This window comes from Setaria italica, chromosome II (genome assembly GCF_000263155.2).
Source record: "Setaria italica strain Yugu1 chromosome II, Setaria_italica_v2.0, whole genome shotgun sequence".
Lineage (NCBI taxonomy): Eukaryota > Viridiplantae > Streptophyta > Magnoliopsida > Poales > Poaceae > Setaria > Setaria italica.
In genome coordinates this window covers 47726129-47740857 of record NC_028451.1, presented here as the reverse complement: position 1 = coordinate 47740857, position 14729 = coordinate 47726129, and the positions used below count along the sequence as shown (strand labels likewise).

The 14729-nt window shown below is 45.3% G+C and overlaps 2 protein-coding genes and 1 pseudogene across 2 annotated transcripts in view; 2 read left to right on the top strand and 1 right to left on the bottom strand.

Annotated features, from left to right (window-relative positions):
* Positions 1 to 162: 162 nt before the first annotated feature.
* LOC101752933 lies at positions 163 to 6225 on the top strand. Its single transcript, XM_004958563.3, has 11 exons — positions 163 to 446; positions 1542 to 1655; positions 2311 to 2474; positions 3013 to 3106; positions 3566 to 3636; positions 3702 to 3808; positions 4230 to 4351; positions 4734 to 4822; positions 5114 to 5173; positions 5454 to 5558; positions 5721 to 6225. Exons 1-11 carry the CDS (start codon positions 242 to 244, stop codon positions 5835 to 5837), a joined length of 1248 nt encoding a protein of 415 aa, XP_004958620.1. The 5' UTR covers positions 163 to 241; the 3' UTR covers positions 5838 to 6225.
* Positions 6035 to 10304, top strand: LOC101771579 (annotated as a pseudogene).
* A 90-nt stretch (positions 10305 to 10394) lies between these two features.
* The window catches only part of LOC101771180 (probable serine/threonine-protein kinase At1g54610), a 10491-nt gene continuing 6156 nt past the window's right edge, over positions 10395 to 14729 (bottom strand). Inside the window, exons 4-10 of the mRNA XM_012843767.2 lie at positions 14407 to 14727; positions 14021 to 14305; positions 13623 to 13940; positions 12536 to 12763; positions 11828 to 11928; positions 11129 to 11246; positions 10395 to 11036 (exon numbers count right to left, since the gene is read on the bottom strand). Coding sequence (XP_012699221.1) covers positions 10755 to 11036; positions 11129 to 11246; positions 11828 to 11928; positions 12536 to 12763; positions 13623 to 13940; positions 14021 to 14305; positions 14407 to 14727 — 1653 coding nt within the window. The 3' untranslated portion in view covers positions 10395 to 10754. The remainder of the gene's footprint in view (positions 11037 to 11128; positions 11247 to 11827; positions 11929 to 12535; positions 12764 to 13622; positions 13941 to 14020; positions 14306 to 14406; positions 14728 to 14729) is intronic.

Sequence of the window (14729 nt, the reverse complement as noted above, 5' to 3'; positions counted from 1 at the left end):
GGGCTATTGTGCCTAAGATTTGTTGTGACTCGTGGTTTTGTCATGGCCGTTGCGAATTTCAACGTGCTCCTTTGTAATTTGAGATCCTGGACTCACGGCCCATTAAGGCGAGCCCAATTTACCCGCCTGATACGAAACCCAATCAAACTCGCAGCCCAACTTCGTGCGCTTCCCTTTCGCCTCGCAGCCTTCCCCCACCCAGTTTGCTCCCCTCCGGCCGCCGCACGGAGAAGCAGCCGCCATGCAGGCCGCCGCCGCGCGCGCGCGTCGCGTCCTCGCGTCCCCGGCGGCCTCCGGGCTCCCCGGCATTCTCTGGGCCCCCCGCCTCGGTAGCGCATCAGGTGCTGAGGGTGCCCTCCTGTTGCATCTCTATGGCGTCCCCTCCTCGGCGTCCTCTCCGCATCACGCCAGGGGCTTCTCCTCCTGCTTTGCCCCTCAATCGCCTGGTGAGCTCTCTTACCTCGAATCCCTCAACTTTATCATCTGCTCGTTGTGATCCCGGTGCGCTGCTCGCGGGTTTGCCTGGCGCGCCATTTCGTCGAACTGGTGGTGAGCGCGCAGAGTAGCGTGCTAACATTTTTGTTGTCTCGACACCCGAGCGAATGTTCTCTCTCGCTAATGTTGTTAAAAGTGTTCCTGTTCTGATGGGAAGTGGTGAAGGTTGGGGATTGGCTGATTCGAGGGGGCTTGCGAGGGTTTAAGGGCCTAGGGGGGCGGAGATGCTCGTCAGTGCGTCGTTCTGTCGAACTTGTGGCGAGTGCTTGTGACATTCGTGATGGTTTTAGCTTTTCCTGTGACCGATTAGCAGGAGCTTGGGAATTAGCTGATTTGTATGTGGTTTCCATTTAGAGGCTGGGTTTGACGGGAGACAATTTCAGTGGGTTCTTTGTGGATGATAAGCTGAAATTTTGGTTGATTATTACTCTCCAATTGCCTCAAAGTGCACTAATTTGATTCATTTTCTTGCGCTGCTATATGCTTGCCTTTCTGTCTTATCATACTTATGCCAGTGAATGTAGTATATGTTTGCTTGAATATTTCATGAGCATTTCCTTGATAACCCTACCCATCACTGAGTATGGAACCAATAGTGAACTGAGTATTTAAGTCATTGTGCTATAGTATGTTCTTGGCCTGGATCTTATAGCGTAGTGTCATTGAATAATTTGGATAGCTAGGGAACTGAAATATTGATGTGAGTTTAGCTAGTTGGAGTGTGTCACTGCATTTGTTGCCACAGAAAAATTTATTTCTAAACAATCTCCACTTGTTTGTGGGAGCACTTAGCAACAAAAGGATAGAGTCATGGCTTGACATTCATCCCTCTGTGGCCTCTTGTCTATCTTAAGCATTATTTTGGGTGGTTTGGATCATATTGAATTTTCCTTCAAGAAAAGAGGGTGTTACAAGCGTCCAAGCTAACTGGTGGCTTTATTTATTGCAGTGAAATAGTTCTTTATGGGGTAATTTACTCCATCATTGATTAAAGTAGTTTTGGATTAATTAAACTGTGTTGAATAAATTGTTTTTCAATAATTCAGGTAACCTTATATTCCCAACCATGGCTTCACAATGGCTGTGTGAGAAATCAGTACATTATCAGATGGCAACAGCTCATTTCTCAACAGAAGCAAGTGAGGTGGATCACCCTACAGGTTATTTTGGAACACTTTCTGCACTGTTCTTGCCATTACTTTTAGTTCGTGTTCTCCCATTAGCCCTGTCAACTGTGCTATATTTGTTAACCTATTCAGTTTTGAAGAAAACAGTATCGAAATTAAGTAGCATCTTTTTCCTTACTATGTTAGCACAAAAGGATCCCCTGTATCTGATTCATTTCCTGGGCTCATCAATGTACCCTAACATTTCCTGGTTGTCTTTGCAATGGCATCAATTAAGTTTTTCTCATGCAAGGGATTCATGATTGTAATCCAGAAAATACAGAGCTTTTTTTCTGAATCTGATGATTAATTAAAGTTTTCTGACTTTTATGTATGACTTGGTCATTTTCCCCAGTTGGCTTTGGCTCTAACAGATTCGTGGATTTGACATTTTCTTTTTGTTTTTAGATGTTTGTATTTCTTGTAAAGTTACATTTTTCGGGATATGTCCAAACATTTCACAAAGTAAAACAAGTACAAAATTGTTCAGCCTGCTAGGTTTTTGGTTGAGTTTGCTATGTATTTCACTTGATATGAACCAACGATTCTATATGCTATAATTACACATATAATGGATATCCTAATGCTCATTTGCCTGTTTCTTTGAATATTTTTTTTTATTAATACTGTGCTTCCATTTGCTCATCAGCTCATGTCACAGAAGCTGTAGAGGAGATGTACCAGAAAATGTTAAAATCTGTTGAAGCTGAGACTATGCCTCCAAATGCCTGGTTGTGGTCGATGATCAGTAGCTGCTCCAATAAGGAGGACATCAAACTTCTCTTTCAAATCTTGCAGAAGCTAAGAGTATTTGTAAGTTCCTTCGTCTTCCTCAAAAGTGTATAATACTTACCCGTGCTATCCTGGCTGATTGTGCTTGTATATATTGTGTACCACTTGGAAAACCAACTTAGTACATTCTATTACCTACACTTCCATTATCTGTACATTTACACATTCATTGGTATCATTATCACTCATGTGGGCACAGTTATAAGTATCTTGATTTCTAGGGTTCTTTTCATTGTTATTATGTGAAGAAGTGTTCATTAAACTGAATGAACATAGAGTATCCATTGTGTGTTGGTCATATTGACAAATTTAAACGTACATATGGAATAAGAATGTGTGATCTGGACTTGTGGTGTTGACTGAATCATCAAAACAATTTAGATGTTGATGCAGGAAGACTCTTAAAAAGAGTAATTTCTGTGCCTGTAGTACGTAGTTGTTTCCTTTATATCTAACTAATGTCTCTGGACATGGTTGACCGAGTATGTTATCTGTAGTTCTCCTCAATATTGTTCCGTCACTAGAAGCTATCTTAATATTGTACTTGTTCTTGATTCAGAGACTATCAAATCTTCGCATCAATGCTAACTTCAATGACCATCTCTGTATGAAAGTGACTGAGGCTTGTGCTCGCGTGGGCACCCTTGACTATGGTATGGTTTTAACCATCTAAGAGATTTATTTTTTTGTCTGATGCCTTGGCTCTGGCTGACGGGTTGTTTGCTTATTTCTTTTATTTTTTTTATCCTTCCTGTTGAACCAGGGCTCTGTAGTATTTCCTCTTTACAGCTTTAAGATTCTCTGAGAGAAATTCTTTCCTTCCATCCTATTTGTTTTGCTATGATATGTTTTGTTAACGGCATGACTTTCTTAATAACCTTAGCATGAGTTATCAAGTTCATTTGTACGGCATCTACTCTGATACATGAAGACATTAATTTTCATGTACTATCACTTTTCAATTTTGTTTCTTCAATAATGAGACACATTAAAGCTCTTTGCTCCAGCTTCTGATTGGAAACATCCTATTCTGCCTTCGAAATTTAGGCTAACTGAGTTGAACTCAGGGACCTTTTGCACTCCACTAATTCAATTTTATGTTATGAATGCAGGGTTGAAGGCTTTATGGAAGCATAATGTTTATGGAATCACACCAACCATTGGTTCTGCTCATTATCTACTGGTATTTATTTTTATTAACTCTTATCACTTTCCTAGTTACTTGGTTATAATACTCTCCTTTTGCAGCAACATGCTAAAGAGCTAAATGATACTAAACTAATGGAAAGCATAATGCAAGTCCTCAGGAGGAATTCATTGCCGTTGCAACCAGGCACTGCTGATATAGTCTTCAGGTATGTCACTATCTGTTCTCACTTGGTTTTGTAACAATGTATTTTCATTTTGTCATGCATTGTTTTCATATGATTACTTTTTAGATAATTGTGAAAGATTGTCTCATCTTTCTCAAGCGGTTAGAAATATTGAAATTGATTCCAGTGCTTGACTACATCAATCAGTCCTATCTTTCTTCAATATAGTTCCGATTCACTTTGTCCTTGTGTACTTTAACAAAATAAACTCTCGAAATGTTAACTCCAGTAGACTTAACTAGAGATCCTACTAAATAATCCAAGGTTATATCTAACTATGTGAATTTTGCTGAAATGGTAGCCTTAAGAATCTGTCATGATTGCTTAGTCATTTCATTTTATCTTGATTCATTCCATGCTCCTTTCAGTTATTGACTTCATGGGTTTATACTGTATTATGCAGCATCTGCTACAATGCTGATAGATGGGATTTACTCTCAAAATACGCGGACAGATTTGTTAAGGCTGGCGTCAAGCTGCATCGTACTGCTTTTGACATTTGGATGGAATTTGCCGCCAAAGTTGGTAAGCAGTTTGATTATTTTATGGGCTCAGGCAAATATGACAGCCAACCTAAGGCTCAGCCTGCTGTGTTGGAGGTGCACCAGTGCACCACCATTGTGGACCTCAGCAAAATAGTTAGGGATGGACTGAACACTTATCGTTGCTTGTTTCCAGTGGCATGGTTTGGTCCCGAGGCAGTTACCTTACCTGCATGATAAAATCCAGGAGGGTTGTGAACTTGTGATGTTGTCAAATCTAGTGCTTTTTGTTTATGAAATTGTTGAGGATTTTTTTTTTGGCTAGTCAAGTCTTAGTTTCCCTATAACTTGTGCTTTTGGAGTTGTGACATAGTGTGGTTTCTTGAAGGAAGCTTTGCTAATATTGTTAGGTTCTGCTTCTGCAGGTGACTCCCAATCTATTTGGAACATCAATAGCTTAAGAGGCAAGTCAGTCAAACACTATACACTTGCAACAGGTTTTGCATGTGCAAAGGTAATTAATCTTGGAATGGACATTACCACTCAAAACAAGCAAATTGTAGTAGTGCTTTTTGTTATGTTATTTTGTGTGAAATTGAACTAACATTCTGTGCTTTTCAAAATGCCATGGTAAGGTGCAATAGTAAGCGGTACTTTTTTACAGTAGCATAGCATACAAGTCATGGTCCCTGGGTCTTAGGTTTAGTGCTTTTACCCATTTGTAGAAGATTACAAAGGTGCTTTTGGTAATTTGTTTTAGATCGGGTTTCTGATCTCAGACTCGCTATGAATTGTCTTGTTGCAGGGTTCTCTGCTTGATCGGAAGCCAGAAAATGCTGCTGCCATGATTAAACTTCTTTACAAGGTTTGGCACCAGACCTGTATTACTGAAATCCAGCAGTATATTCGAACTTGTTTCTGGATAACAACTGGCCCTTCCTCATTCTGAATGCCCTGCTGCATCTCTGCTGGCTACGTTGCTGAAGCATTTCCAACTCATGCTATCTTTGGCACTTTGAATGTTAATATATTCTCCAAATATTGTACAGATATGCCATTCTAGAATAATTTTGTACCCTAGTTTTCACACATAAAAACCTTGAAATGACATGTTCATCTGATGAAAGATTTATGGCTGGATGTAGCATTTGCCTGATCAGAAGAAACCATTTGTGCAAGATGAACTCCAAAAGCTGATTGCTGAATGGCCTACAGAGGTGGTTAAAAGGCAGAAGAAAGATGATAGGAAGGTGAGATACTTGATCTTTGGTTCAATTCCTCCTCAATCTGGCATTAGGTATTTGTTAGCAGCAGAACTATTCTCTCCTTGGGAGATTACAACTTTTACTGCTTTCAAAACTGTTGATTGCTATACGTCCCATCTAGTGACAAAACATATCTGCATTTATCAGGCGATGGAAGAAGCTTTGATTAAGGACATCCCTACAATGATCAGCTGCCTGACAAAGTCGGGGCTCGACATTCCTGTGGATCTGGACAAGCTCACCCCCCAGCTCCAAGCAGCGTAGAGAAGAAGCACCGCTTGCCAGATGTTGGCAGATGGTGCGTAAATGATACCCGAAGTAGGGCTTTGTGGCACACGGGTGCAGGCAGGCAGGCAGCCAAGATCAGCGCCCGGCCATTTTGATCCCATGTGTTTTTTTGCTTGATATACGTGTAGCGCCTAACCTCTCGATAATAGCATGTGTATGCCGGTGCGTGGTAGATGGCGCGGTCTGCTGTGGATCTGTATTGATTTTTGTACGTTGCGCGAAACCTGCAATTCCATTTGTTTTTAGCTGTAAAAACCTGCAGCCAGCAGCTGTTGCCATGTGCCAAGATTGCTTTTCCTACAAGGAAAAATGTCGTTTCCTGGATTCTAAATTTCTAATAATGTAATGCAATTTTCTTGTTGTATATGGAGGTGCAGCCCTCTGTAGAATCATATTTTTGAAAAAAAAAATGAACAATTGACCAGATCGGTATTTTTATATGGCACGCCTGAAGAATTTCAGCTCGAACTCATGGGTGCAATTCTCGTGCAGTTGCTTATGTACCAGCAGTAGCAGTTTTTTTTTTTTTTTTGGTTATTGCAGAGGACCGTTTGGGACTTTTGAGCGTGAATCCAACGGTCGTCCTGTTGGGCTGAACCGAGAGGGCGACGATTGGCTGCCGTCGCTGGGCGCTAGGCACGCACGAAACGGCGCGGAAACTGAACGTGCCCTGCCTGCCTGCCTGCTCGTCGCACTCGCACAGGCACAGCAACGCGGCGAACCAGCGGCGGCGTCCCAGCCACACCACACCCAGTCAGAACGCGTCCGCTCCCTCCGCTATACGTTACCGACCATTTCTGGCCAACCGCCGGCAGGCTTCAGGCTTTGCATTGGTAAGTTGCTCTGCGGCAGGCGCCGGGAACGATCCCTCAACCGACGTACTCCTTTACTGCCGGGAAACGCAACGCTTGTTGTTGTTATTGCTGGATTACCCGCCAAGAAACATCGTCGTCGACCGCCGGCCGTCTGTGATCTACCTGTTGGACAGCAAGAGGATCTCCAGTTTCGTCAACTGAACCGCAACCGTAGGTGTCGTCCCAATTGGTTTGGTTTGGTCCTCGGATCGTTGCTGCTGCTGTCGGTCGATCAGAAATGGACCAGAGGGCTCTGGCGCATGTCAAATGTGATTGAAATGGCTGAATTTGTGCTCCTTTGGGACGAGGTACAGCAGCTCCAGTTCTCTGATGAACCTGACAGAATTATTTGGAGATGGACGGGAAGTGGTTGCTACTCCACCAAATCGGCGTACAAAGCACAGCTAAATGGCACTTTTAGAGGCAGCTGAATCTGGCGAGCTTTTGCGGAAGGGAAACATAAATTCTTCACCTGGCTCCTTATGCAACACAAGATCTTAACTGCTGACAAGCTTCTAATCAGAAATTGGCCCTGCGATCAAGTGTGTGCTCCTTATGTGATCAAGCAAATGAGACGGCACCACACTTGAGTCTCAACTGCTGTTACTCTAAACAAGTGTGGGTGAAGGTGAAACGCTGGACAAATTTCCCATCTTGCTACCTGACCAGGAGGAGGTTTCATTTGAAGAATGGTGGACTAGGAACCTGCAACAAGTCACTGGGCGCCCCAGGAGATCTTTGGCTGCCATCATCATGTTCTCGGTGTGGCAAATTTGGAAGGAGAGAAACCGGAGGGTTTTCGAGCACAAAACTTTACTACCTGGGCAAGTCTTGGGGCTGATTAAGGAAGAGGTGGCGCAGCATCAAGCCGCCTGTGGCACCCCTGAGTTAGAGATCAACTAGTTTTATTTATGTTATGTTCCTCGAGTTTGAATTCATCGCCTTTATGTAATATCGACCTACTTGTAAAACTGCCTTGCTTCCTTCTTAAATGACATAGCAGTGCTCCTGCTCTTTTTCAAAAAAAAAAACGTGCATTGATCTTTACTGCACTGCTGCTGATGGTAAATTGAAATTGGTAATGCAGGTAAACATTCTCAAGAACACAGAGTGATCGAGACGATTGTCGTCGCGGAATGAGCGCAGGGCTTCTTCGCTTCGTCGTCATCTCGATCCTGCTCTTTGTTGCTCTGCAACGAGCACCGTCTCGTGGAGCATCTTCTCCTCCTCGCCGTCGAAGAGGGCCGGAACGCCGCTGCAGCTGGACGGCGCCACGGCCGCCGGTTTCTCGATCGACGGCGCCAGGAACGACCCTCGGGGCGCGCGGCTCATGGACAACGCGCGGCGTCGGATCGATGCGGCGGCCTGCTGGAGCCAGGCGTACACCCGCCTCTTCGATGCTGCGCTGACATCATGGCCGACAAGGAGCACCAGTCCAGGCTCGCCTGGCACCTCAGCAGCTGCTTCCAGGAGGACTCCGGCCGCCCGCCGCTCCCCGGCTGCGACGACCGCTCCGCCATGCTGCACTGCCGCAAGCGCCTCTCCGACTCCGAGGACAAGGTCTTCCTCGAGACCAACACCCTCTGCCACCAGCTGCAGTATGTTCTTTCTTCTTTTTACTCTGACGATTATGATGACAGTTTTCATGCCATTTTTTATGATGATCTCCTCTGTTCGTTCGTGCAGGGCGGAGGCGTTCAAACAGAGCACGAAGAGGCTGGTGAACGACCTGTTGAGGACGTCCAAGTCGGCGCACGACAAGCTCGAGACCATCGAGGAGAGGTCCGATCACCTCCTGCAAGAATCCCAGAACATCCACAGCTCGCTGTCGTCGATCGCCGTGCAGACCGACCACCTCACCGCGGCGTCCATCGCCGCCGGGGCTCAGATCAACGACGTGCTCGACCACTCGAGGGCCATCTCCGAGCAGTCCAAGGAGATCGCGGCCGCTCAGGCAGAGCTCAGGGTCGGGCAGGCCGCGATGAGGGGCGCCATGGACGCCGGCATGACGCGGGTGGAGGAGTCCTACAGGACCCTGGGCGACGGGATGGAGAGGCTCAGGGAGGACGCCGCGGGCGTCGAGAGCGGGGGTCAGGATACTCGGCGACGCCATGGCGTCGAGGATGGACGGCCTGCAGCGCGCCGCCGATGAGATCGGGAGCGTGACAGGCAGGTCGCTTGAGAGCCAGATGCAGCTGCTGGATCGGCAGGCGAAGGCCATGCGAGGGCTCAACGAGCTCCATGGCTTCCAGGCAGAGGCGCTGGACGAGAGCAGGGAGACGATTCAGAAGCTCGCTCATTTCGGACTGCGGCAGCAGGAGGAGCTGCTGGCCCGGCAGGAGGAGATCCGGAACGCTCACGAACATCTCGTCCACAATTCTCACTCGATACTGGAAGCTCAGGTTGTTGTTCTCTTCATCTTCTTCACCGTTTAAAAGTTTTTTTTTCCAACGATGTGCTAGGATTTGTAGATCTCTGATGCATTGCCATTGTTACTGCAGGAAGAGTTCAGGGCGAAGCAGGCCAATATCTTCGCGGCACTGGACAAGCTCTACGTCCTCCACAACGCCATCCTCGTGGAGTCCCGGTTCATCAAGGCCTTCTTCTTCTACTGCTGCATCGCCTTCCTCATCTACATGCTCACCAGCGCCAAGCAGACGTTCGACATCAGGGGCAAGCTCTATATCGGTAAGATTCAGGCGACGAACTTCAGACTGTTCGTTCCATACCATTCAGATTTACTCTGAATTCAGAAATGTTCATCACAACTTGTTCTGGATTCTGAAATCGGCATTTGCGAACATGATTCTCGTTAGGTCTTTGCGTTACGGTTATGCTGGAAATTGGAGTGATCAAGCTCGGAGCTGACAGCTTCAACAATCAGTTCTGGATCCTGTCCAAGGTGTTGCTGGTCAGATCAGTGTTCCTTGCCGCCACCGTCGTTCAGATCCTGCGCTCCATTTTCACATACAAGTAAGACGATCACTGTGAGTCTATGACCATCAAGACATAATGTTCAAGCAACATCACATTACCGGATAATTCGGTAACCCATTTTGTTGCAGGGATTATGATGTTCTGAACCATCATCTGCTCCAAACGCTGGTGGAGAAAGTACGGGCAATTGAAGGCAATGCCGGCAGCGGTGAGCACCTTACACAGCCAGACAATGCAATCAATGACTTAGCCAAAGCCGTAGTGCTATTACAAAATTGACCAAAATGTCCCAACATTTTTCTGTGTCCTTTGCGACTAATAACCACCGGGTAATTGTCATATACGGGTACAATTTCTGACCAAAAATTTTGGACCCACCCTCTGGTCCAGAGTGATGGAAGCCTCAGCAGCTACTCCTGGATCTTCGACGAGCTACAGGACGAAGTGGACAGCAGGATCGATCCAGACTCCGTACCGCGGCGGCAGCTAGGAATTCACCCAAAAAATGGCGTTCTACTGGAACAGATCGGTGAAAACTCCATCACCACATCAGATTCAAGGAGATACAACCTTCGGCCACGCATTAGACCACGCTAATAGCATATAGAAGTTACAGCAGTTCTGCAATAGAACTTGTAAACTGGGCTGAAGTGTATAACAATGGAAAGAATTTGAATTGAACTATGCTTTGATTTAGTTTGAAACTCTTCTTAATGAATTAAAAAACATATGATGTAACTGATTTACGGAATAGCAGATAAAAAATATTCAATTGATTGAAAGTAAGCTATGTAGAGTGACATGTTAAGTAAGTAGACCTAACAGTTCCATTCCTCACTCAAATAAATCTAACATAACATATTGCTGCTTATAAAGAATGGAAAAGAGAACCTAATGTACAGAATTGACTAGTTGAGCTCCCTCTCCAGCCTATACACTGACCGATGTTCGGAAAAATTCCGTACATGAATGGATCTGAGAAAAAACAATTCATTGTTGCAGCCCTCGATTCCAACTCAGATCTCTTAGTTTGTAGGAACCGCTGCAGAGTATTCTTTTTCAGTATTGAAGGCTTCTTTTGCACTAAGCACGACATGATATATCATCTAGCACGGGCAGTTGAAGGTTGTTTTGATGAGCGGCCAGACTTGTGTTTCCGCTTCTGGTTGCCTGCTGCAGAGTCAGCCAATGGTCCAGACCAGGTAGGCACGGCGCCTTTTTCATAAGGAAATACAGTGCTGAAGGAAGAAGGATCTGGGGGCTCAAATGCCGGCTCCATGTGATTTGAACAGCCCAAGGGATATCCAAGTGCACCATCCTGATGCGGCGGAGGGAACTTTTCACTCTTGCTCTTCGCATTTGCATGTGTTATTAACCTTCTTTTCTGTAGAGAAAAAAAATTATGTTAGCCAATAAACTAAATTTTGCTTGAAGCATATGCAAATAGGCAACTCGAGCAAATAAAGATTTACATACATCAATATTTGCTTGAAGTTCAGCATTTGCCTCTGGAGCTGGAACAGCCCTAGGCCGGTCTCGTGTCCTTGTCTTCCTTGCTCCATCTCCATTAGCTCTACCACCAGCAGCTCTTAAGCTGTTGTTCATCAAATAAATAAGCCAATCAGCCAACAAGCAACCAGAATGCTACGAAACAGTGTATTAAGAATTAAAAAAATTGCATCTTGGGGAATAATCGGACAAATATAACAGAAAAGCAGGGAGACAAATTGTTGCATGACTCATCATGATGTGTAAGCAGTATTCCATGATGATGTCTAAGCATTATTCTCAACAAGTTCCCAGAAATCCTGGAATCTTGGCACGACAGCCAAGACTCACTTTAGTCCTTGCAGTGGACCAATGTTACTTTTGAGAAAGGAAACAAAATATTCATAAGCTGAACACATTTTTATCATGTTATGTCCTACTGTGATCAATATGAATAGTGTTGCCCCAAGTTTTATATTTATCATGGAAGATGCATAAGTAGGCCAAGTATCAACTATAGAATTCAGGGTGCTGCTGTAAGATCAAGCCTCCTCAAGTTGACAACACTGAATCATACACTTTCTCAGGCAAACGCACCATACTGTCTTGCATAGATGACAACACAGAACATCCAGAACAACAAAAGCAAAATATAGATAGAACTTTGTGAGTGTTAGCATGACAAACCGTCTAGCTTCTTCATCTCTTCGTTTCGCATCCATCTCTTTGCTTGGTGGGTATTGGGGCAGGCTTGATGGTTCACATGCATGAGGCTCCGTTGTAAAGAACTGCATGTATTGTGAAAATAAGGGGCTTGCTTTTAAAAAGAATTATTCATGATAACAACACAGCATGATAGATAAGCTACTCACATAAATTCAAATAAGAACATGTAGTGATCTAGTATATCTAAACAAGTCTAACATTTGGACTCAGGCAGAACAACGTTGGGGAAGCGAAATCTTGGTCAGTCTAAATTAAATTTTATAGATCAAGGTGGCTTAACTACTTAATGGCAATATCTTGATCAATATGACAGGCAGCAATTTAAAGATGCAGTTACAAATCATATACTTTTATGTCCTGTAAAAAATGAACTATAGTTGCCCTCTAGAAATCTGGAAGCAATGAACACTTCCTTTTCTCTTGAGGACTAACGTTGAGCATTGTGCGGTCAACTAGCTGCTATATAATCTCTTATGAAAATCAATTTGAGCCAAAGTGATCTATAAGGGAAATTGGTCATTACTACAGTCAACCTCTGGGTGCAAATATTCTAGGAGAATTAGTATCCTACCGCTAATGTCATCCTCGAAGGTGCTTAATCCATCAAGTAAAGTCTCTGTTTTCATTTATATAGAAAATAGGAACAGAATGATAACCCAGACAACTTACATCACTTTGTAATGCAGATGTTGCCGTTAAACGATCAGCTGGATCAATTGCAAGTAGTGTTTCAATCAGTCGTAGTGCTGATTGAGGGAAATCTTTGAATGTATCCGCTATTCGCCTTTTGTATGGCTGTTGAGGCTTAAATATAGTTGCATGAGGCAACTTTGATTTTTTCCAATATTCTTCTGTTGGAGAGCCACATAGCTTAAAAATTTTATGCAGCTGTTCCACCTAAAAGACACATATACAATCAAAAGACAAATGAGAGGAGCAATAGACTAAAATGAATGTGGCTGAACATATGACCATCACTAAAATGTTAAACAGAAAGCCAGTTGTATTTCCAAATGATTCCATTGAATTGCTTGGAGGGAACAATAATTCAATAATTCAGCATCTGAGATCTGGTGGGATTCAGGATTTTAACGTATAACAAAGGTGCAATGTTACACTAAGAAGTTTGAGATTTTCATATGATTGATATGTTCTGTTAATCTGTTTTTCCCACAAATCAGGTACAATTCTGCATTGCCAAAACAGCACATTCGCAGAATAACTATAAACCCTGATGAACCGTCAGCAAGGTCATTTTTAAATTCTTATCTAAATTTGCTCGAAGTTGAAATATGATGTTCATCAACAAGGCCATTTTGCAAAACCAATATAGCTTGGGTGAGAAATTGAAAATTTGAAGCTTTGCCCACACATGGACAGTAGTACAATACTGCAGTAGGGTCACAACTAAATAGGATCAGCTATTGCTCATAAAAATACCATTTCCATCAACAATATCATTTTGCATGATAACCGCATTGAATAGGTTAAGCTATTGCACAATTTCGTCTAACAAAATAACGAATAACACAACCAATATAGCTTGGATGAGAGATTCAAAATTCAAAGGTTTGCCTCCACATGAACAGTAGTACAGTGCTGCAGCAGGGTCACAACTAAATAGAATCCACTACGATAGCTTTAGTAACGAAAAATTCCAGAGTAATGGTGAACTGAATCTTTCAACGGTGAATGCTGATAGTCATATGGGATTTCAGGAACAATATACGCAACAGTCAAGCATTCTGCAGCTCACCTCAGTCCGTCCAGGCATAATAGGCTTCCCAGCCAGCAATTCAGCAAGTATACATCCAGCACTCCACAAGTCGACGCCAACTCCATAATCCGTCGCACCCAACAGCAACTCCGGTGGCCGGTACCAGAGTGTGACCACCCGGCTCGTCATTGGCTGTTTATGGTTGGGGTCGAAGAATGATGCTAGGCCAAAATCTGCAATCTTCAGGACACCGTTGTTGTCCAAAAGCAGATTTGATCCCTTGATGTCGCGATGCAACACTCCCCGGTTGTGGCAGTGCTCGAGCCCTGACAACAACTGATGCACATAGCACTTGACCTGGCCCCACATAAACACCTCAATCAGCCGCATTTCTCATAATCGAGCGCGATAGTGTCTCAGCAAGACGGGATCCTGACCTGGGGCAGCGTGAACTTGATTTCGGGGCTGGCGGCGAGGCCCGCGAGGTCGTGGACCATGTAGTCGAAGACGAGGTAGAGGCTGCAGGACATGCGGGAGGTGACGAGCCCGTCGAGCTTGACGACATTGGGGTGGTCGAGGCGGCGCAGGATGAGGATCTCGCGCGCCATGAAGCGCACGCTCTCGGGCTCGAGGTTGTCGAAGCGCACCTTCTTCAGCGCCACGATCTTGCCGCTGAGCGAGTCCCGCGCCTTGTACACATTGCTGTACGTGCCCTGGCCGATCTGGGGGAGAGGGGGAAAAGATGTAATTTTTCACCTCGGCGTTCGCGCGGCATGGATCACGAAGCTTTGGGATGCGGAGGAGCCGGGGGAAAAGGGCGCACCTTGTCGATCTTCTCGAAGGAGTCGGCGCGGCGCGGGGTCCAGCCGTCGATGGCCTCCCCGGCGACGGCGGAGAGCCAGGCGGGCCAGCCTGCGGCGACTTGCTCGCCGCGCGCCTTGTTGGCGAAGCTCCCGCCCAGGCGCACCTCCGCGTGCGCCGCGGCGGCCGCCGCCGCGGTAGCGGAGCGCGACGACCGCGACCGGCGCTCCCTCTTCACCTGCGCCGGCTTCTCGGGCTTCTCGGCCGCCTGCTGCTCCGGCGCCGCGCCAGCCTCCGCCGGCGCGGCGGCGGCGTCGGAGGAGTCGACACCCTCCTGCTGCGGCT